The sequence below is a fragment of the Bubalus bubalis genome, chromosome 3 (genome assembly GCF_019923935.1).
Source record: "Bubalus bubalis isolate 160015118507 breed Murrah chromosome 3, NDDB_SH_1, whole genome shotgun sequence".
In the NCBI taxonomy this organism is placed as follows: Eukaryota; Metazoa; Chordata; class Mammalia; order Artiodactyla; family Bovidae; genus Bubalus; species Bubalus bubalis.
The window spans coordinates 11,118,113-11,138,875 of record NC_059159.1 but is presented as its reverse complement, the minus strand read 5'-3'; the positions used below and the strand labels follow the sequence as shown (position 1 = coordinate 11,138,875).

Sequence of the window (20,763 nt, the reverse complement as noted above, 5' to 3'; positions counted from 1 at the left end):
TAGGGAGGGAAAACTCTTCAATCACATCAGGAGTCTCCATTCCCACACATGAGGGTCCATGGGGGCACTGCAGCACATGAATAGAATTTTATTTGGAAAAAAAAAATGTATATGCAATATATTGGGAGAAAAAAAAGCCTAAAAGAAAATATTCTGAAATGTCAGCAGTGGTTATATCTTGCGGTGGGATCAAGGATTTTTATACTTTCATGTTTTACACCAAACATGTGTTGGTTATGTAATTTAAATTTTATTTATTTATTTTTAAACCAAACTCTCCAGCCAACTGTGCTTTTTGCCCAGTTGCAGTAACTTTCCTTTGAGTTAGATTTGGTTCTGGGTGAACCCAAGGAACAAACACTCCTTCTCAAGTTCACACTGACTTAGTACTCGTGCTTTCCTTCCTCCGACAGTTGATGTGTTGCGACAGTGTCCCTGTCCTCAGGAATTTTGCAGCCTAGAGGCATTCTCTCCCCACGACCTGCTCCTCCGCGAGGAAATGGGGGCAGAGGGGGCGGCGATGTTTGAGGGTGGGTGGCGAACGGGGGAGGTGGATTAGCTCTCTGGGCGAGGGGTGGGTGAGTGGTGTCTGCCTTGGCTCCTCAACACCGGGACAGTGGATGTAAAATGCTAGGACAACGGTAAAGGGATCGACTGGATTTTTTGCGGCCTCCTGCCCCTGAACCTTCCTGAGAAGGAGCCCTGAGGAGGAAGACGCCCGCGACCCCGATCACGGTAACGGGGATACCCAGGCCTCGCGAGCACCCGGATACCAAGACCTGAAGGCCAAATTCTGGGGCAGGACCGCGGGACCCAGACGTAGGGCGCGGTTGCCACGGCAACGCCCTCGGGCGCGCGGCGATTGGCGGCGCTTCAGGGGCGGGACCCAGGAGGCGCTCCCGCGAGAACTTGGCCTCGTGGCTTCCGGTCGGCGCGGGCCAAGAGGCCGCGGGAGAGGCTTCCGGCCTGGGTGGCCTCCTGGACTACGTACGGTGTGGTAGCCGGTCTTGCTGGCTGGGAAAATGTGACCAGAATGGGCTCCTTGTCCCTCCTCCGCTGCGACCACCCTGGACCTTCTTTAGTCGCTTTGAGTAATGCCCAACCTCTCGCCGGGTCTTCCATCTCCGCCCTTCAGTCCATGTTCCATCTTGTGGTTCCCGATTTCCCCAGTCTGCCTCTACCCCACTGCTCCCCTACTAAAGCCTTGTTCACTCGTGACTGACCTTGCTTTATCGCCCCCCAACAACTTGCTGGTCCCTCTGTCTAGGCCACGCCTCTTTAAGTGAGGTGACTACCTGCTTAAAGTTACACCCCACATTCCCCATCCTCCCTGCCCTGATTTTTCTCCATAGGTCTTATCACCATCCAACACAGCTGATAATGTACTTAAATGTTGTCTGAAAGTTCCATGGCCAAGAGTTTGTCTTGTTCAGACCAGAGCAGGTGCTCAGTAGTTGTTGCAGACTAAGCAGGTGGACGAGGGGTCTTCTCTCCTCATCCTCCCTAAGAAGGGTGTTGAATCCCTTGGGTCACCCTCTCTGGAAGGAGGACTGGCCAGGACTAGCTGAATGTCTACGTGCTAAGTGTCTTACTTTTGACATCTCACTCCCAAAGAGTGGCCTCCCATTTCTGTGGGAGGCCCAAGGAGCCTCTGGGAGCCCTATTCCTCCAAACACTGTCATCCTCAGCTCAGAATCCTTTGGTCTCCAGATGTCACTGGCTGTTGCTGGCAGTCCCTCCCGCATGCCTGGCACTCTGCTGGGTGCTGAACTGTGTGAGCAGATCTGGTGCTGCCTTCAAGGTTCTCAGTCTGGTGGGAGGGACAGAGAAGTGACTACAACCATACAGTGCAGTGCTGAGGATGGGCACCTGAGGCACAGTGGAAGAGGGTGGGCCCCCTCTAGAATGGGGTCTCTAGAATTCCTCCCACTCATCTGGGGGGCTCTTCTGGCGTGAAGTGTGCACTGTGAACAACAATTACTGATTTTCTCCTTTGCGCAGACATGATTTCTGGGATTCAGATCTTGGTGGCTGAGAAGCCTGTGCTTTTCCCAGGGCCGGATGCTGCTTCTCAGGCGAGAAGCCAGACAAGCATCCAGGCTGCCCAGAATTGCATCCAAGTGTCCAGACAACTGGCTTCCCTGTGGGTGTGGGCAATGGGAGAGGGGCTTTTGCTTGGTGTGTGGCTTGAGTGAGCAAGGGCAGCCATATGCTGCCAGCCTCGTGGGGAGCAGGGCACAGGCCACCCCAGCAGCCAGATGCTCCTGGGCTAGTCTATGGCTCAAAGGCATTTCCTTCAGGAGAGGAGCCAGATGGCTCCTCTCCACCTGCTCTCCTGCCCTTGCCTCCCTCTTAGTGCCAAAGTCTAGGGTTCCAGGGCTGCGTCAGCATCGGGCCCTGCTGTACTGTCCTTCTGGCATGGAGCATGGTGGCCTGAAACGGACATCTGGTCTGCCTCAACCCCCACAGCCAGGGCATCTGTGGCCCCATGGAACGCAGTAGCAGGGAGGAGAGCCGGAACCAGGGAAAGGCCATGCTCTGCTGTGCTTGCCAAGTAGCTGAGCATTCCTGGCATGGCTTACCTGGCATCGCCCTTGCCACTGAGGCTTACTGAGGGCAACCCCCAAGGGCCCTGCCAGGGTTCCTTTTGCCAGGTTGTGTCTGCTCAGGCCGAGGAAGGGAGGGACAGAGGCCACAACTGATGATGCCAGTCCAGTGGGATCTTGAACTCAGTAGGAAAGGAGAGCAGCCCCTGCCCCTTGCTAATGATGTGCCCTCCTAGCTGGCAGAGGCATCCAACCTGCTCTGCAGGAGTTGGATCTACAGCCTGAGAGGGCTTCATTTTACAGATGGGAAAACTGAGGCTCTGCGAGGGGATGGAAGCATATGTGTACCTGGTGGGCTTTATCTTGTTTGCCTGTCAGCACCCCCAGTGACATCAGTGTCATTAGCTCCATTTTATGAAGGAGGAACTGGGGTTTGGAGAAATGAAGCGCTGTTTGCAAGCTGTCCTGGGTAAACCCCTTATCTGGCCCTGGCTTGCACAGATCTGTAAAGGAGCCAGGGCTCCTTTTGCCACAAGATGGAAAAGTGAGCCCAAGAATGCAAAGCTGAGGGAAAGGAGACCCAGGATCAAGGTGATCCTCCTGCAGGAAGCAGTAAGTCCTGAGGCCCAGCTGGGCTGGGAAGTTTGGATGAGGCTGCCAAATGCAGCTGTAGCCACCGGGGTCCTCACTGCACTTGGTCCTCCCTCCCCTCCATGCCCCCAGGTGTATGGAGTCACACTTGGTCACTGGGTCCTGAAGAGACAAGAAAACAGCATGTTTGGCCTCTACCTGGCATGTAGATGAGGCCATCAGCATGACCCATGCCCTCCTCTGCAGTCTCTCCCCTACCAGGCCTTCCTACAGGCCCTTCCCTTCCTGTACCTCCGCTGTGGGAACCTATGCCAAGACATGTGGTGCCCCAGGCCTAATACTATTCCAGACGTGGAGGGGAGCCCCCACCATCACCATCATATCACCCATCATTGGCAAGAGTGACGAGACTTGGTAACAGCCCTTCAAAGATCGGGCCAGTTCAGTTGGGAGCAAAAGGAGCAGCCTGTTCCAGGCGACTGTGACAGAACAGATGGCCGAGGGGCAGAAAAGAGGTGCAGGTGCCCCCAGGGACCCTCCCGTTGGAGCCAGAGAAGGGGCCATGGAGGAAGGGGCTGGTCCTGCGATGGGAGGAGGCACCCCAGGTGGGTCATCCCAGCAAGCTGCCCTGGAAGGGAGGGTGTGTCTGGAATCCAGGTGCACATCAGGGTGGCAGGGGCCAGGGGGCCTGGGAGCCAGGCTGAGCAACGGGGTCGTGTCCATGGGCTTTGAGCCCAAGGCTGACAGAGCGCATTCCAGCTTGTGGAAGCAGCTTTTCAGCAAGTGCCTTGAGCTTTCTTGGAAGCAGGCTGAGTTTAAATTATAAATAAACAAATGAGAACTCTGCGGCAAAGCGTGGGCCAGTGGGAACACGGGAGAGACTGGAGACAGAGACCTCACTTGGGAGCTAATATTCCCCCTGAACTCGAACCCTCCTGCCCTCTCTTGCTAACCTGCCTCTGCCTCAGGGGCTTCTGGGCCTTCTGCTGAAAGTATCACCTGGGGTCTCAGGCTTCAGGGGCTGGCCTTGGCTGGCCAGAAGAGGTCCAGTGTGGAGCCTGCATTGTGGGGAGTCGGGAGGCCCACTGGCTTATACACCCAAGAGGTTCAGGCCTGAGTCTCCCTCGGACAAAAACAGGCCCCGGTGGACACTCATCCGTGTAGGAGGTGCCTTACCAAATGTTTGAAGGGGGAGAAAAAAAATCCCATTTTCTTAGCTTTTTTTTTTCTTTCTATTTTTTGATTATTTTTCTAGATGACTTCATTTCCAAGAAGGGTGTAGGGGAGAGAAGGAGGACAGGGGGCCTGAGGAAGGATGAAATGGGGAGAGTGGGTGTCAAGCCCAGGGAAAAGTCTGTGGGGAATCGAGGGCCACCTTGTCCTGACCAGGTGCTCCCAGCCCAGACTGTCTCCTCCCCCTGATCTCCATGGACTTCTTGGCCAGCTCCAGTCCCACAAAGTCCTTGGACAGAGGTCAGTTCCCATCCAGCTGGGATTAGCAGGAGAAGGGCTTCTAGGAGCTTCTCTCTGGGGCATGACCTCCCTGCCCCACGGACAGAGGTCTCCTTACCCCCTCTACTGCTCAGAACCAGCAGTATAGGACCCACTCTGGCTAGCTTGCTGGAAAAGAAAGTTTCTCCCCAGTGGCCACACGACCAGGAGCAACACTCCAACCACATGGTCTCCCCATAGGGCACAGACCCAGCAGCCCACACGTGATAGGGCACTGATGCCCCAAAGCCAGGGCCTTCTGCTGCCACCCTTGCTAGAAAAGATTCAGGAGGATAAGCTTTTTGGTGTTGCCTGCTTCTGAGTCAGTCTGCCCAGGTGAATCTTGGTTGGTGGAGCCCAGGTCACATGCCCCCACTCTAGCTGCAAGGGAGTCAGAGAACACCAGCAAGGCAGGAAGACCCCAGCAAAGCAGCAGCCACCTCAGAACCCCTTTAGTTCACAGAGGACTTTAGCAGCCCAAACGCCCAGCAGCTGCTGCACTCTGAGGAAGAAACCGTCCCAGGCTTCTCTTCCAGTCTCCAGTGGCTGCTGGAGACCTTTGGTGTTCCTTAGCTGGTGGGTGCACCACTCCTGTCTCTCCCTCCAAGTTCAGAGTCATCTCTGAGTCTCAAATCCCCCTCTGCTTTTCTCTTCTGACACCTGACATTGGATTTAGGACCTACTCTAATCCAGGATGATCTCATCTTGAGATCCTGAACTTGGTTATATCTGCAAAGACTCTTATTCTAGATATGGTCACGGTCTGAGGCTCCAAGATTCCATCTTTTGGGGGCCCCACTTAATCCACTTCAAGAGGCATGAGAAATGACCACTGAGAAGGGGGCAAGGGATGAAGGGGAGAGGTGAGGCAGAAGGAACATTCAGGCAGGAGAAACCAGCTGTCCTAGCCCAGCATTCACCAGACCATCAAATCTCCTTTTGGCTCCTGAAACCTCAAGTCAGCTGTGGCTGCCTAGACAGAGCTTTCCACCACCTCTGGTGTCCCCAACACTGTCTTTTTTCCAAGGCCAGGCACCACTAACAGCCTATCTTCTTGAGGGCTCCCAGGTGCCCCTGTGCCCCAGACCCCCAAGATCCCCAAGTCCAGGAGGCAGGAGAAGATGCCCTGCCTTTCCTCCCCAGGCACAAGGGAAAGGGTGGGTCCCCCAATCTCATTTCTTGACTTCCCACTTCCCAGAGCCATCCTTTCCCCCTCCCCCAATCCTCCCTGTTGGAGTTTGGGCCATTTCTTCTGATGGGGCTCGTTCCTATCCTTGGCAGAAAATGCTGTCAGAGATAGAGAACCTTCAAGATGCATAGGTCAGAACTAGAATATAAAAACATCTGTGTGCATTCCACAGTTTACACGGCCCTGTCCTACATTGTCTCCTTAGATTCTCACTATTGCCTGAGACGGAGACAGTAACCCCATTTTACAGAAGGGAAGACTGAGGCTGTCAGAGGCCTAATGACTTGCCTGAGTTTACATAAACCTGAGATTCCCACCCCAAATGTCCAACTCTAGCTTCTAATGCTATTCCTACCAACTTTACCACACTGGGCTCAATCCCATGAAGAATCCTGTCCATGTCAGGGCTTGAATCCTTCTAGGAACAGTGAGCTCACCACCTCACAAAACAGCAAATTCCACTGACAGTCCCAAGTATCAGAGAAGCTTCCTACATTGTAACTTGCCCCTCCAACCCTGGCCTTGGCAATGGGCAATGCCCTGCCCTAGTCTTCTCCAGGACACATCTTTCCATTTCTTACCCATTTCTTGAAATGTCCCTTCTGGGTTACCCTCTCTAGAAGGGTTTCTGGCCTCTTGATGCCCCACCTACTTCAAGGACACAGGTCCTTGAGTTGTGAGGCAGCTGTGGAGGGTGACTTTGGACAGGTGTCCCCCGGCACTGTGCCCAAGTCAGGTGGAACTAAGGTGAGGACTGTGCCTGCTCTGGAGGTGACAGTCTCTTTGCCTATGACCAGGGTCTGAGGGTGAGGCCTGGCCATCTGGCCACCTTGGCCATCTCAAGGGGGCCACGATGGGCGCTCCTGGGCAGAGGCAGTCACTGTGTCACAGCACAATGGCAATGTCACATGTTGGGAAAGAAAAAGAAAGGCAACCACTAGCAAGCAGAGCGGCTGAGGAACAGCTGAGCTGAGTCACTGCAGCCGGGCGGGTGGAGGCGGCTGCAGGGGCGGGGTGGGGGCCTCCTAGGGATAGAGGGAGGAGGAGGGGACACCAGGCCCACCTGGCACCCTCCTCTGGGCTTCTGGAGTGTGGAGGGTCGAGGCATCTACCCTCCTCATCCCGTGGGATGCCCAGGCATTTGAGCTGACCATTAGGACTGTCCAGCCAGCTGGCCTCCAGCTCCATTCCCAGCTCAGCCACCACCCGGCCCCCAGGCCTCCACCAGCCACGTCATCTAAGCCTCAGTCTCCCCCTCTGTCTAGTGGGGTAATGGCTGCCTCCCCTACTCCTGGGCCGATTACTGAAGGCCATGAGGCCAGGTGCTCAGGGTGGCGTCCCAGGGGCGTGCTGAGTGTGCCCAGTGACTCTGCTCACCATCACTATGAATGAGAAGCCCTAAGGTTTTCCAAAGCAAGATTCTAGGGTTCGCCTAGTGGGCCTCCCTGACTCCTGCCCCTGCCCCTTCCAGTACACCATGAGTGCGTTGCTGAGGCTATTGGTGGTCTTGGGCTGTTTCCTTGTTGATTTTCCACACCTTCCCTTTCATGGGCCCCAGTGGCCCTGGGGGTCCAGGGTCCAGTAGGCTGCCCCTATCACCTGCCAGGACCCACAATGCATGGTTCTTGCTGCGGCCAGGCAGGGCTGCAGAAGCAGACACCGAGTCCCACTCTGCAGAGTGGCAGCACCTGGCACACAGCACTTCTAAAACCTCTCTGGGAGCCACAGCAGACGGTGCTGGCATCCTCCTATCCTCACAGGAGGCCCCTCAGATGGCAGGATGCCCCCAGCCTGCTGAAGCTCAGGGTTTAGGAACTGGAAGGCACCCTGAAGATGATCCAAACTCGCTCCCTCAGGCCCTCTGCCCAATGCCCCCAGTGATAACAGGGGAATCCCTGCCTCGGCCAGTGCTTCCAGGCCCCCCTCCCCATCGGTGGTTGTGCTGGGATTTCCTGAGCCCCTTGCCCAGGAACCAGTACCACGGGCCTTACCCCAAACCAGGAGCCCATGTGATCCCAGCCCCTCCCTCCCTGCGCTCCCCGCTCTCCCTTGGCGGGCGCCTGTCTCTCCCGCCCCCACGCTACCGCGGGAAGGGGTTCCTATGGCACCCCTTCCCCCGCACACACTTAGCTCACTGGCAGCCCATCTGCCCCAGACAGTGAGCAGCAGATGCCTCTATGCACAGCGGTGCCTCAAGTGTGGCCCAGCGCCTGCTGGACGAGAGCATGCCAGCCCAGTGCGGGGCTCACATGACACTAGGCTGGGGCAGGGGCCCCTCACCCAAGGCGAGACCAGGCCATCCAGACAGCTCACCAGGGCCAAGAACCAAGATGCCTGAGCCTGGAATCAGAGTAGCCCTGGAGCGAGTTGCTGGATAGCCAGCTCTTCAGCAGGCTGCTCCCTTGGGAGACAGGTTTCTACAGCTCCCTGACTCCCTGGGGAGGGCCCAAAGTGAGGGGGTTGGTGGACCCCATGGACAGATCCCACAGGGCCAGTCACTGAACAAAGCATGTATAAAGGCTTAGGGGAGAGGCTTCAAAGCACCCAGCTCCTGCATAAGTGTAGGACCCTCACCTGGGCCTCATAGGGCTCCTCACTCGGTCTGTCTTGGCCCCAGCCTCACCCCAGCTCCCTCAGCAAGCTTCTCTCTCTCTCCTGAGTTCTTACAACCAACAGGGGCAAGTGGCAGAGCAGGGTCAAGGGACCCTAGAGCTGGGCTTCCTGAGGGGTGTCACAGTTCCTGGATCCACTGGTCCCTGGACTCAGCTACTGTTTCCAGGATGCATGTGGCCAGTTGGCAAAGAGACTTGTTTCCATGGCAGCAGCCTCTAGCCCTGGGTCCAGTGGGGAAGGGTGGGCTGAGGACCCCAAGAGCTTGGTCTTTACCTCTGCTTTGCCCTCCCCAGCCCAGGGGCAGAGTCTGATAGCCCATGGGTAGCCAACGGAGCACTAGAGGGCCAGCCCAGCCTGGGGGAGGGAACTGCTGGAGGGCTGCAGTGCCCCATCCACTGAGGTGAGGCGGTACACACACTCTTCCACCCTCAACTAAAACAGGAAAAGAAATTGGCTAAGTCTGGAGCCCTAAGAACTCTGACTTGACATTAGCTAGATTTTCCTGATTCTGGAAAGAATTAGAACATTTCAAGGATCTGCACATGGGGCTGCTAGCTGCCAAGCCCTTATCTTGTTCATGGGCTCGTGCCCAGTGTCCTGTGTGAGACATGACAGGGAGAGAGGTGAAACTGTCTTAGGCTGGTGTCAGCCAGCCCGCCTGGGGCAGAGGGATGGAGAGCTTGGCCTCCGAGGACCCCATTAACTGAGACCCCAGAAGCCACGACAACTAAACTCAGTCCCAAGCCCTGCAGCACCCCTCTCCCCCAGCCTCACCCTTTGTTGTTCTCCCTCCTCCCAGCACCACAGTGCAGGCAAGCACAAGCACCGGCACACGCACGCCCCCGGGCCGCCTCTGCTCCCCTCACATCTTGCGTTTGTTTTGCTTCAGCAGGGCTCGAATGGGGACACGCTGCACTCTCACAATTGGCAGCTTGCTCCGATCCCCCCGTGCCCCCCCATGGAGGTGCCATATGTCAGTGTCATGAATAAGCATGAGGCTCCATGGCTGGGGGGCTGGGAAATGGCAGCTGCCAATCACCAGCTGAGCAGACATGGGGTAGGGGCTACCATGGAGTGGGTCACCACTACCAGAGGGGTAAGCCAGGTGGGGGGACGGCATGGGCAGAGGCATGGGAAGAGGGTGGGATCGGAGCATGGTCCCTGGTCCTCACCAGGGGGACACATCTCTAGGTGATCACTATGCTTTCCTGAAAATAAGCAAAACCCAAAAGGCAGGGTGTGACCGTGTGGGGGTGTCCAGAGTCCATGAGCCCTGCCTCTCAGCCTTGTCTGCCTGTGGGCCCACTGGACAGCTCACACCACCTCCTCCAGAATACCCTCCTCCTGGGCCAAATGCCTCAACTTGTGCCTCTTCCCAGCACGTGCTCCATCCGAGCCTCCCACTAGAGAGTGGGGGACCCAGGCTTCACCTGCAGGGAGGAGGATGGAGACCCAAACTCAGCACCTGCGCTGGGCCAGGAACATCTACACAGGGCCCCTTTCACTCTCACAAAACTCCTGGGAACTGGGATTATTAGCCCCATTTTACAGGTAAGAAAACAGGCTTAGAAAAGTTTTAATCAACTGTCTCCAAGTTTTACGGCTCAAGAGTCAGGTAGCTGAATTCTGCTCAGGTTTGCCAGTACATTGCCAGAGGCTCTGAGCACTTGGCTCAGCGTGCTGTTCTGTGTCTGCACTGCCCTGGGTGCCTGCCACCTGACTGCCACCCAGGGCCTGGTCACTCCTCCTTTACCTCCCTGCCCTGCCCTCACCCCTATCGAGTTTACCCTTCCCTGAGGATGCTCTTATCATGCATCTCGGATCCTGCAGAGGCCACATAAGTCATGGGCACCTGCACATTTGTCTTTTCCCAGCACTGCCCCACCCCTTGACCAGCAGTGACTAATTCAGGCCCGACCCAGCAGGTGGCTGTGGAATGAATGAAGGAATGGACAGAGTCAGGCTGCAAGAGAGCCATGCTCTGAGTGCACCAGCATGACTACAGAAGTGTGTCCCGGGGAGATGGAGGCCAGGCCCGGCCCGCCCCGCACCCCAGACCCTTTTTCTCATTCCCAGCCCTGCTGGAGGCTGAGGCAGGTGACTGCGTGGCCTGGATCGGATTAACTGCTCTGAGTTAACTGGCTGTCCCTCGCTGCCAGCATGACGGATCCTGCTTGACATTTCCCTAGATGGTTAATTGATACCCAAGTAATTTGTCATGGAGACCTCGTTATATGCCAACTGGGTCCCCTAAGCCGTTAACGTCTGTGCCCCAGAAACAAGATTGGCAAGTTAATAATGAAGCCTTAATCATGCTATTCCCTGCTGGCATGGGAAGAGAATTACCCGGAGACAAGATGGGGTGCTGCTGGGAAGAGATGGTGCTTTCTGAGGGATTTAGGAATGGAATGTCCTGAGAGAGCCTGGCATCCCCTTCCCTCAGTTTCCCCAACCAGGTGCGCCTTCTTCTGACGACAGTGCTCTCACTGTCCACAGGGGAATGCCCCTCCATGAGGTGGGCTATGGCTGACTCCACTCCCTGGCTCCAGGTTGGACACCTGGTCCCCCCTCCCTTCCAGCCACAGTGATCAAATTAAGCAATGATCACAGTCCATCCAGAACCTAGGCCTGGGGCTTTTAAGTGGAGCCTTTGCAACAGAGGGACACACTTCACCCAGGAACACTACAGGGGAGAAAGGAAGCCTGGGCTGCTGCCAGCTATCCAGCATCCAGAGGGGAGGCCCCCTGGGTCAAAGGGACAGGGCAGACGTGTGTTGCAGCCAGGCCACACATAGCCAGCTCTGCCCTGGAGTGAACTAACAAGCCCCTGTTATTAGCTTAAGGTGGTTTAAGTTGGGTTTTGTCACATGTAATCCGGAGAGTTCTCAGCTCAAACACCTACAGGCCCTTACTTCAGGATTCAAGCTTGTCTGCAGAGCCCAGATGAGGTCTGCTCACAAGAGTGAGAAGTCCTGGGCCTGAAGACAGCCCAATGCAGAAAGACAAGGCCTGGACAGAGGGGATCCCGGTGGAAGAGGAGGAAAGCTAGAGTAGAGGCCATCCAGCATCTTGGGTTGGCAGCCCAGGCTGACATGACGGCACTGAGTTCAGCACTGTGGACAGCAGTGGCTTTCCCCAACACAACACTGAAGGCCCAGAGGAGGAAACAGATTTCCCACCCACCTAGAAGACACAGGACGATGAGGTTCATCTTGAGGCTGTGGACAGACTCCTGAAAGATGTCACAGTGGCCTGTGTCTTGAAACAAAGACTCTTCTGGTTACTTAAAAATTCCCCTTTCCTGGTCTTGCCAGTTTCCAGGGTGGTGTTAGGGTGGAGCTGTAGTTCTGAAGAAGAAATCAGATAATGCATCCATTATAACAAAGGAGCCCACATAGGAGTGAGATGAGGGTGAGAGAGGTCCCTGGTGCTGGATGTGCATCAGGTATACCAGGCAACTGAGGCAGGTAGGTACAGAAGGAGTGACACAATATTAGTTATGCTTTGGCGGACTAAAATATTATTCAGAACAAAGGTATATTCTCTCATAGTTTCTGAGGGGTAGGAACCTGGAAGCAGACGGGCTAGCTGGTTCTGGCTCAGCATCTCTTATGAAGTTGTAGTCAAGACAATGGCCAGGGCTGGGGGCACCTGAAGGCTTGATAAGGGCTGGGGGGTGAACTTCCAAGATGGTGCCCTTATATGGTGACTGGCAGGTAGGATCAGTTCTCTGCCATGTGGACGTCACAGAGCAGTTTATAACACGGCAGCTGACCTCTCAAAGTGAATGATGAGCGGGAAGAGGGAGGGTGGGGACACCATCAAGAAAAAAGTCCCAGTGTGTTTTAGGCCTAGCATCAGAAGTGACACACCTTCACTTCCGCACCTTCATACAGGTCACACAGACGGACCTAGCTCAACGTGGCCAGGGGGTTCTATCAGTCCCAAGAGGCCATCTTGGAAGCTGGCTACCACAGGCTCCAAGAAAAAAAATAAATTCAAGATGGCCTGATGCTTTTAATGTACCAAAAAGGGATTTATATTTCTATTGCAGAGTTTGAGAATAACTAATGGATACACAGAAAATAACCAAGCCCAAAACATAAGGCAATTATCAAGTGCAGGAAAAACAAGAGGTTGTACAAAAATGGAGATGCAACTACATTACATTACTCAGCTATGAATAGTATGTGCAAAGAAAGAATAATACAGACACTGAATTCTGACTCAGTGAAAATGAGAAGACGGAAGGAAAATGTGTGGGGGGCTATGTGAGAGGAAACAAACTCTCAACTCCCATAGCAGGAAATCAATGGATAATTTCTAACTCTAGGGGAAAAAAGAAGGAAGAGAAAAAAAAAAGGCAACATTAGCATGGAATTTAGAAGTAAATATGAAAAAAAAAACCCCTATACCAAAAAAAGAAAGAAAGAAAAAGAAAAAAAACCTAAAAACTGAAATAACAAAACTTTGCATTTGAGCAGGGGAAGTCAAGAAAGGAGAGGAGTGGGTGGGTTAGGATCTACTGGATTTTCATTACTGTTTGACTATTTAAACTATGCATATTTAAAACCCTGGTTTTTTAAACACACACACACACACACACACACACACACACAACAAAACACCAAAACACCAGTGCAATTTAAGTAACTAAAAGACAAAAATACTCCAGCCTGCTCTCCACTCCCAGCTCTCCATTGGGCACCTGCGGCCCTGAGAAAGGGCCTAGGGAGCTGTGTCTTCTTCCTGGAAAGAACCCCCGACCCACACCCCATGAGCTGCAGTCCTCCCCTGCTCTACCATGAGCCTCTAGCGGTCTCCCCAGTCTCTCTCTGAGTTAATCCAGGTTGGCTTACCTGTCTGTCTTGGGACTGCATTCTTCCTCCACTAGCCTGCCTCCCACCTTCCCTGCCCCCTTCCCAGGTCTTCTGCTGGTTGGGTGGAGAGGAATCAGATTGTGGGGGCACCCAGCCCTGTCCACGAGCAACAACTGTGCCCCTGGCCCCTCCAGCCTGCATTCCCTACCTGCCCCCAGTGCTGCCCATCATGGTAGGAAACCCAGAAGTTGCTCCTGATTCCCAGGGAGGTGAAATGGGGATAGTGGGCTGTGCTCCATCATTTCTATGACACCTCTCCTAATCACCCAGTGTACTATTCATTTGGATGTCAGCGCTGCCACATGCCTGTGTCTTTAATTAATAATTTGGTAAAACTCCATGCAGAACCTCGCCAGGGCAGTGTAACAGGGACTACTGGGGCTGGGCCAAACCTGCAGCGGGTGGGCCAGGCTGATGAGGACCCCTACCTCTCCCGACCCAGCAAGTGCAGAGGCCTTAGGCTGGAACCCAGAGCCCTGCTTCCTTGTCCCCAGGTGTTCCCATCAGACCACAGAGCCCCAGGTGAAGCCCCTTAGGGAACCCTTCCAGGGGAGGAAAGCAGACCCCAAGGGCTGTGTGTGTACCAGTGACTGGGGTCTAAGTTGGGGGATTGGCTCCCCTGCAGCCCAGACTGACCCTTGATCCCTGGAGGGTTGAGACCTTAGGAGTGGGGAGGAGGTATGATCAAAGGGGCCAAGGAGCCTGGCTCAGACACAAGCTCAAACAGGTCAATACCTGTGATCAGAAAGGCACAGGGGAGGGATCCTTGGGGCAGCTAGGAACATGGTTGGGCCTCCTCCCTGTGGCCTGGCCTTGATCCGATCACAAAGGACTCCCAGGCCTGGGTGTCCTCTGTTCCTGACTGCTCCAAAAGTAGGGAGGGTGGGCAGACTAGGGTCCTGGAGGCAGGTGCTATGGGGGCCCTGGATGTGACCTGAAATGGCCAGGCCTGCCCACCAGCTCGTGGTAGCCTCCAGGCTCAGCCCCTGGGCACCTGGGAAAGGGGCACAGAGGCTGCTGGGCTAACAGGAAGATCTATTTGGATCTGATTTGAATTATTGAGTGTTTTGAGACTTATTCTTGGTTCTGGGGCAGGCTGTGGTCTGCAAAGATGTATATCATTTCGGCCCTATTTTTAAGGCTCTGTGGGAAGGAGCCCAGACGTCACTGCACTTAAGGCTCCTGTGCAGCCTTCTGCAGGGCAGAGCCCCTGGGGGCAGGGGGAGAGGCAGGCAGGACATGCCACCGCCAAGCCCCCACCCCATTCCCACTGCTTTCCTGCTCTCCCATGAATGACCCCAGCCAGCAGGCCCTCAGGCTCCACGTTGGCCCCCTTCAGTTGCTTCAGCGCCACCCCCATCTTTCCAACCCCTCCACATGAACTCCCAGCTTGGCCTACCCCTCCAAGATGCTCAGGGCTATATCCACACCCACCACCCTGGCGTGAGCCAGGGATCCCAGCAAGCTGCTGACATGTTCTCTCTCTTCCTCTCATCTCTGCTATGGCCTTGGTGTGGCCAGGAGACAGGACCAAGGGGCCAATGGGTCTGAGAACTGCTCCAGAGTCTCTTCCTCCAGGCTGTAGCTGAAACTAGTCTCTTTAAGTTCAGATGCCCACCCCATCCCCATCTCCACCCATAAGCCTTCCATGACAGGCTTAAGCCCCAACTCAGCCCACCCAATCTCTGCTACCCTTCAACTGCTTCACCTGGAACCTCTGAGGTCAGGCCAGGATTTAGGTGGGGCCATAATTAGATTCTGATGGGGTAGGATTTATAGTCTTTGGGGCTTGTGGGAAGAAATGGAAGCCCTTGAAAGCAGAGCTAGGTTGAGTCCTGACTGTCTGAATCTTGCAGGGGACCCTGCCCTCCCACTTCTCACTCAAGCCAGGGGCACTACAGAGGCATTGTGAGGGTGGGGACAGCACTCCTTAGAAAAACCACTCACTGCCAGACTGACCCAAACTGCTAAAATCAGTAAATAAAGTGGAAATACTACTACCAACTTTATAGAAATAGAAAATTTCACAAACAATTGTATGCCACCAACACACTAGACAATCTAGATGAAATGGACAAATCCCTAGAAACACACAAACTATCAAGTGATTCAAGAACAGAAAATTTTCATAGACCGATATCAAAGAGATTGAATCAGTAATCAAAATCCTCCCAACAAAGACAAGCACAGGGCCAGATGGCTTCACTGTGATTTTACCAAAGGTTTAACAAGAATCAACACCAATCCTTCTCAGACTCTTCCAAAGAAGAAAAGAGGAGGGAACACTTCTAACTATTCTATGATGCCAGTATTACCCTCATATCAAAGCCAGACAAAGACATCACAAGATAAGAAAACTACAGACCAGTATCCCTTATGAATATAGATGTAAAAGCCCTCAACAAAATACTAGCAAATCAAATTCAGCGGCATAGAAAAAGGATTATACACTATGACCAAGAGGGATTTATTCCATAAATGCAAGAGTGGCTCAAAATATTAAAGTCACTCAATCTAATACATCACATTAACAGAATGAAGGAAAATGATCATTTCAAAGGTGCAGAAAAAACATTTGATAAATCCAACACCCTTTCATGATAAAAACACAGAGAAACTAGGAATAGAAGGAACTTTCTCAAGCTGATAAAGGTTGAAAACCCCACAGCTAACATCATACTCTGTGGTGAAAGATTGAAAGCTTTCTCCTCCAAGATCAGGCACCTATCTCTCTACCTCTGGAACAGATAGATTCAGATGGGAAAGGAAGAAATAAAACTTTCTCTATTCGCATAAAACATGATCTTATATATAAAACCCTTAAGGAACACATACATACATACATACACACATACATACGCACACACACATTAGTGCTAATAAATGAGTACAGCAAAGTTGCCAGATATAAGATACAAAAATAGTTGTATTTTTATACACTTTCAATGGGCAATTCAAAAATAAAACAGTAGCATCAAAAACAATAAAATGCTTAGTAATAAATTTTACCAAAGGAAGGACAAGACATGTTCAAGGAAAATCACAAAACATTGTTAAAAGTAATTAAAGAAGATATAAATAAGTGAAAAGATCCTGAGTTCAGTGACTGGAAGAGGTAATACTGTTAAGACAGCAGTGCTCTCCAAATTGATCAGTGCGATCACTATCATAATTCTAACTGCCTTTTTTGCGGGGCAGAAATGGACAAGCTGGTTCTAAAATTCATATGGAATTACAAAAGACCAAAATAAGTATGCAAAAATTACCTCAAAATGGGTCAAAGATCTAAATGTAAGAGCTGAAACTACAAAACTCTTGGAGGAAATTTTTGTGACATCAGATTAGGCGATGGTTTCATGGTTATGATACCAAAGCACAAGCAACAAATGAAAAATAGATAAACTGAACTTCATCAAATTTTAAAACCTTCACTCAAAGGACGCAATCAAAAAAATGAAAGGCGACTTCCCTGGCAGTTCAGTGGTTAAGACTCTGCATTCCAATGCAGGGGCTGTGGGTTTGATCCCTGGTTGATCCCAGGCTGTCCCTGTCTCTGACCACTAATGCCTCAGTATGGAGCCCGGCTGGTGCTGTACACCCCCCATTCTTCATTCACTGGGAAATGACTGTGCCCCCGCCGGCATGGACTCCACGTGGATCCTCACACTCAGTCCCCCAGCTGGATCAAACACGTGCTCGGATCCTCGCAGGACACAGACCCGAGGCTGGAGGGGCACTGCCAGCACAGGGGAGTCAGAAGCCACAGGTACTGAGGTGCAGGTTCCAAAGCCACAATATCCCAGACCCTGGGGTGAGTGGGCAGATGGCCCAGGGCCTGCTAGGGAGGGTGGGGTGAGGTGGGGCTCCCTGTGCACCCCCGGCGGTGATGAGCAGGTATTTTTTTCAGTCCCAGGACCGGGTGGACAGTGGAAGCGGAGGTGAGAAGAAAGATGTGCCAGTGTGGACATCTGGGGAGGACTGGAGATCAGAACCTGGGACAGGCCTTCCCGCCTGTAGGAGTCCCCTTGGAGGTGCCTGTGGAACATGCCAGAAGTTGCTTGCCCAGCAGGCCTTTGAGTGGAGCCCATAAGCATGTGAGTGGCATTCCAGCAGCCCACTTGACCCCAGGAGGTCCTCGGTACCCAGAAGCCCCCCACCCTGGAATGGTCCTGTTTCCTACTGCAATGTCCTAACAATGCCTTATACAGGGCTTCAAGAGCAGAGGTTAAGCAGAAGTGGGACAGTACCCTGCAAGCCCCAAACAGCTGGATGCCTTGCCCACTTGTCTCCTTTGCTTCTCCTAGGAGCCCAGGCCTGGAAGAGAGCTCCTTTCTCATCATGAATGAAAGGAGAGACACCAGAGCAGAGAACGGAGGGAGTGCTAAGACCTGGGGCTTCCCTGGGTTTCTCTGTTAGGCTGTCAAACCATGACAAGCAGCTCCTTGAGAGGCAGCATAAATGGCAAGAAAGGCCTTCAAAGATTCTTCACATCTCTCAGCAAAGATCCCAGAGTTCTTAGGGAACCTGGGGGCCTGGGGGTAAGCTGGCAGGTGGAGGACTTGGGGCTGTAGGTGGAGCCATGTGCCCTTCTGGGATTCAGCTCACATCGAGGGGCATGGCAGGTCAGGGGCCAGAGTCAGGGACAAGGCAGAGCTGCTTCCCAAGGTGGAGATGCCTTTTGAGGCTGGGCCTCTGGGTGAAGAGGCTGGCAGGGCAGAGTGCATCAGGTTGGCAGGGATGCGGGAGAGCTATTGGCACTTGAATGCAGTGGGCTGCCCACCCTCACAGACCCTGGCCAGGACAACAGACGCCAACACCCACCCCTTCTGGCACCAGTTCCAGCCCTCTGCCTGGCACCCATCCCTTCAGCCTAAACTGCCCCTGTATGTCTCCTCCAAGCTCAGCCTCTTCCAGGCTAAGATGCAGCTCTTCTGCCCTTCTCCTGGCCCTGCATGTGCCAGAAGCAGACAGGCTGGAGACCGGCAGGGCAGCCAGGGGCCAAGCCCAACAGCAGCCACCCTGGTCTAGACCCTCCCGGGGCAAAGCAGGAGTGGCTTGGGTCGGCAGGCAGCTGGGTCCTGGTTTATAAATGATCTTGAAGTGAAAGCAGCACGTGCACTCAGAGGAGCAGGTGAGCCAGGAGAAGGTGTGGATGTATGCAGAGTCTGGCAGCCAGAAGCTCACCTGGGCACTTTCAGACTAGAACACAAAAATACCAGAAAACTCCCTGTGAACCTTGAATCCCTTCCTGTGCTCCTGGGAAATTAATGTCACGGGTTCTCTGGATCTGGTGCCCTGCCATGTGAGCTGTGTTCCAGTGAGCTTGCTCTGGGCCCCCAGGCCCCATGACCACAGAAGGGGAAGGTGGCAGCCCAGTTCATCTGAGAATGGCTCTACCTGCTGCGTCCCCATGTCCTTGGGCATGGGTGCCCTACCTGCTCTGTGGGCCATTCCCTCAGTCCCCAAAGATGAGTTGGAGCAGGAAGCCCAAGAGTCTCCCTGGCATCTAGCTCAGTGCTACCCCCGGCCCTTGCCCTACTGCCCCTGGGCGCCTGGGCCTAGGCGCTTCAGCTCTGGGCTTCAAGGAGCCCGTCCTTACCTGCAGGCTCTTCTGAGACTTCTTGGGGGCACGCCTTCGGCCTTTGTGCCTCCTTGCTCCTGGTAATGACATCAAGAAATGACAGCATCAAACACCAGAGCCCCCTCACTTCCCAGATGGTCTCTGGAAGCTGAGCCAACCTGGATCCTCAGGGGCTTGAGGACCCAGGTCAGAGGGCAAGGCAGATCCTGATGGCCAACCCCTACCCTTGGGAGAGTTCAGGAGTGCCCCCCAGTCCTCAAAGCAGCTTAGCCAAGCGCAGGCCAGGAGGGGAAGGGAACACAGAGGAAACACTGTGCTTGCCAAGGGCTCTGAGCGGGAGAGGACAGGCCTGACATGGGAGCTGCCGGCTGCCACCTCACTGCCTCAGTCTCCTCATCTGCGAAGTGAGCACAGTGCCTGTCTTATGGAAGTGCTGTCAGGATTAAGCAAGCAGCTCCTGCACACACCCGGCAGGATGAGAATTACCGTGCACCACACAGGTGAGGGAACAGGCCTGGAGAGAGCGAATGACACAGCTGGTGCAGAAGCAGGTTGTGAGCTGAGACCATCTGACTCCCTTGCCCTTTCTGTGGAACCCAAGGGCCTCACAGACAAATGGACCAAGGTAAGCAGGGGGCCGCCAGGCTGGGAGGTAAGCAGTGGACTGTGAGGGTTTCTGGAGAGTTCACACTGAACATGGAGTCCATACTGGTGCCCAGCATTCTCTACTGTCCCCTCGGGAGGTTTGCGTCTGCTGCTTGGCCCTGCATGTCTGGCCTGAGCTGCAGCACCACAACTGAGAGAGGCCCAGCCACCAGAAATGGCCCCATGTGGGCATGACCCAGCCAGCCCAGCACTCACCTCCCCGACTGCGGGGCAGGGACCCCTTGGACTTCCTGGGTCCTGCGGATGTAGTTTCGGGAGCGGATGTCAGCCTGGGGAGGAGGGCTGGAGTGAGAGGCAGTAGCTGGGGTCCCAAGCTGGCCTCTGGACCAGTCCCCACCCAGAATGGTGGCCTTTCCTGGGAAAGCCCACAGGGGCCCGGCCTTCAGGACAAGCAGCAGCAGCCCCATCATGTGTGGGTGCCAGGATGCCCAGGCCCTCTGGTCAGGTGCTTGATGGCCTAACGGAATTGGCTGGGTGCCCCACTCCTGTTTCAGCTGGCTTTCAGTGGGCTTATAGCTTGTATTTCCCTGTTTCACTTGAGCCAATGTTTTTCCTGCTAAAACTCTCTTCTCTGAAGGTTATCTTCAGCCTAGCTTGTCTGTCCCCACTTTTGGTTCATCTGGCTCTCTGGGTAATGTTGGAGAAGGAAATGGCAACTCACTCCAGTATTGTTGCCTAGAGAATTCCATGGACAGACACTACAGTCCATAGGGTCGCAAAGAGTCAGACACGACTAAGCGACTAATGCTTAACGCTGGGTAGTGTTAGCTGTTAACTGTCTGTGGGGAAGTGTCTAGAAAGTTCTGCAGAGTCACCAGAATCAAAGGGGGCTTGTGGGCCACAGGCTGGTATCAGACACATCCTGGGGAAAGGGGATCAGGCCTGAGGGAGGCCCCCAGAAACCTTCCACTTGGGTTCTCCCACTGCCTGACCCTCTTCCAGGGGGCCTGGCCTCAGGGAGGCCCCTGATCCCACCTCCAATGGGCTTAGCCCCGCTTTGGGCCACAAGACTACAGGACACAACAGCTAATCCTCCTGACTGCTTCTACTTCAGAATGAATGAGCAAGTGGGCAGGGTGGGCAGCAAGGTATCCAGCGGGGAAAGGCCCTGGAGACGTGAGGCAGTACCACCTCCCTTCCCCTAAAGCAGCCTGGCTTGGCCGGGGAACAAAGGGCCTGTGACCAACAGAGCTGGCCTTAAACCCC

General features: G+C 54.1%; 1 protein-coding gene across 11 annotated transcripts in view; it reads right to left on the bottom strand.

Moving 5' to 3' along the window:
* Window positions 1-1,655: 1,655 nt before the first annotated feature.
* ENDOV (endonuclease V) overlaps window positions 1,656-20,763 on the bottom strand; it is a 29,681-nt gene continuing 10,573 nt past the window's right edge. For 3 of the 11 annotated variants that reach the window (XM_006064155.3, XM_025279664.2, XM_006064157.3), the window contains 3 exons: window positions 18,910-18,968; window positions 18,495-18,509; window positions 16,219-17,345 (listed from right to left, as the gene is read on the bottom strand). In XM_006064155.3, coding sequence (XP_006064217.2) covers window positions 16,919-17,345; window positions 18,495-18,509; window positions 18,910-18,968 — 501 coding nt within the window. In that variant the 3' untranslated portion in view covers window positions 16,219-16,918. Of the gene's footprint in view, window positions 11,778-16,218; window positions 18,510-18,909; window positions 18,969-19,752; window positions 19,827-20,763 lie in introns of those variants that run through there. The other 8 variants (XM_044938667.1, XM_006064160.3, XM_025279663.2 and 5 more) reach the window with 8 other exon arrangements.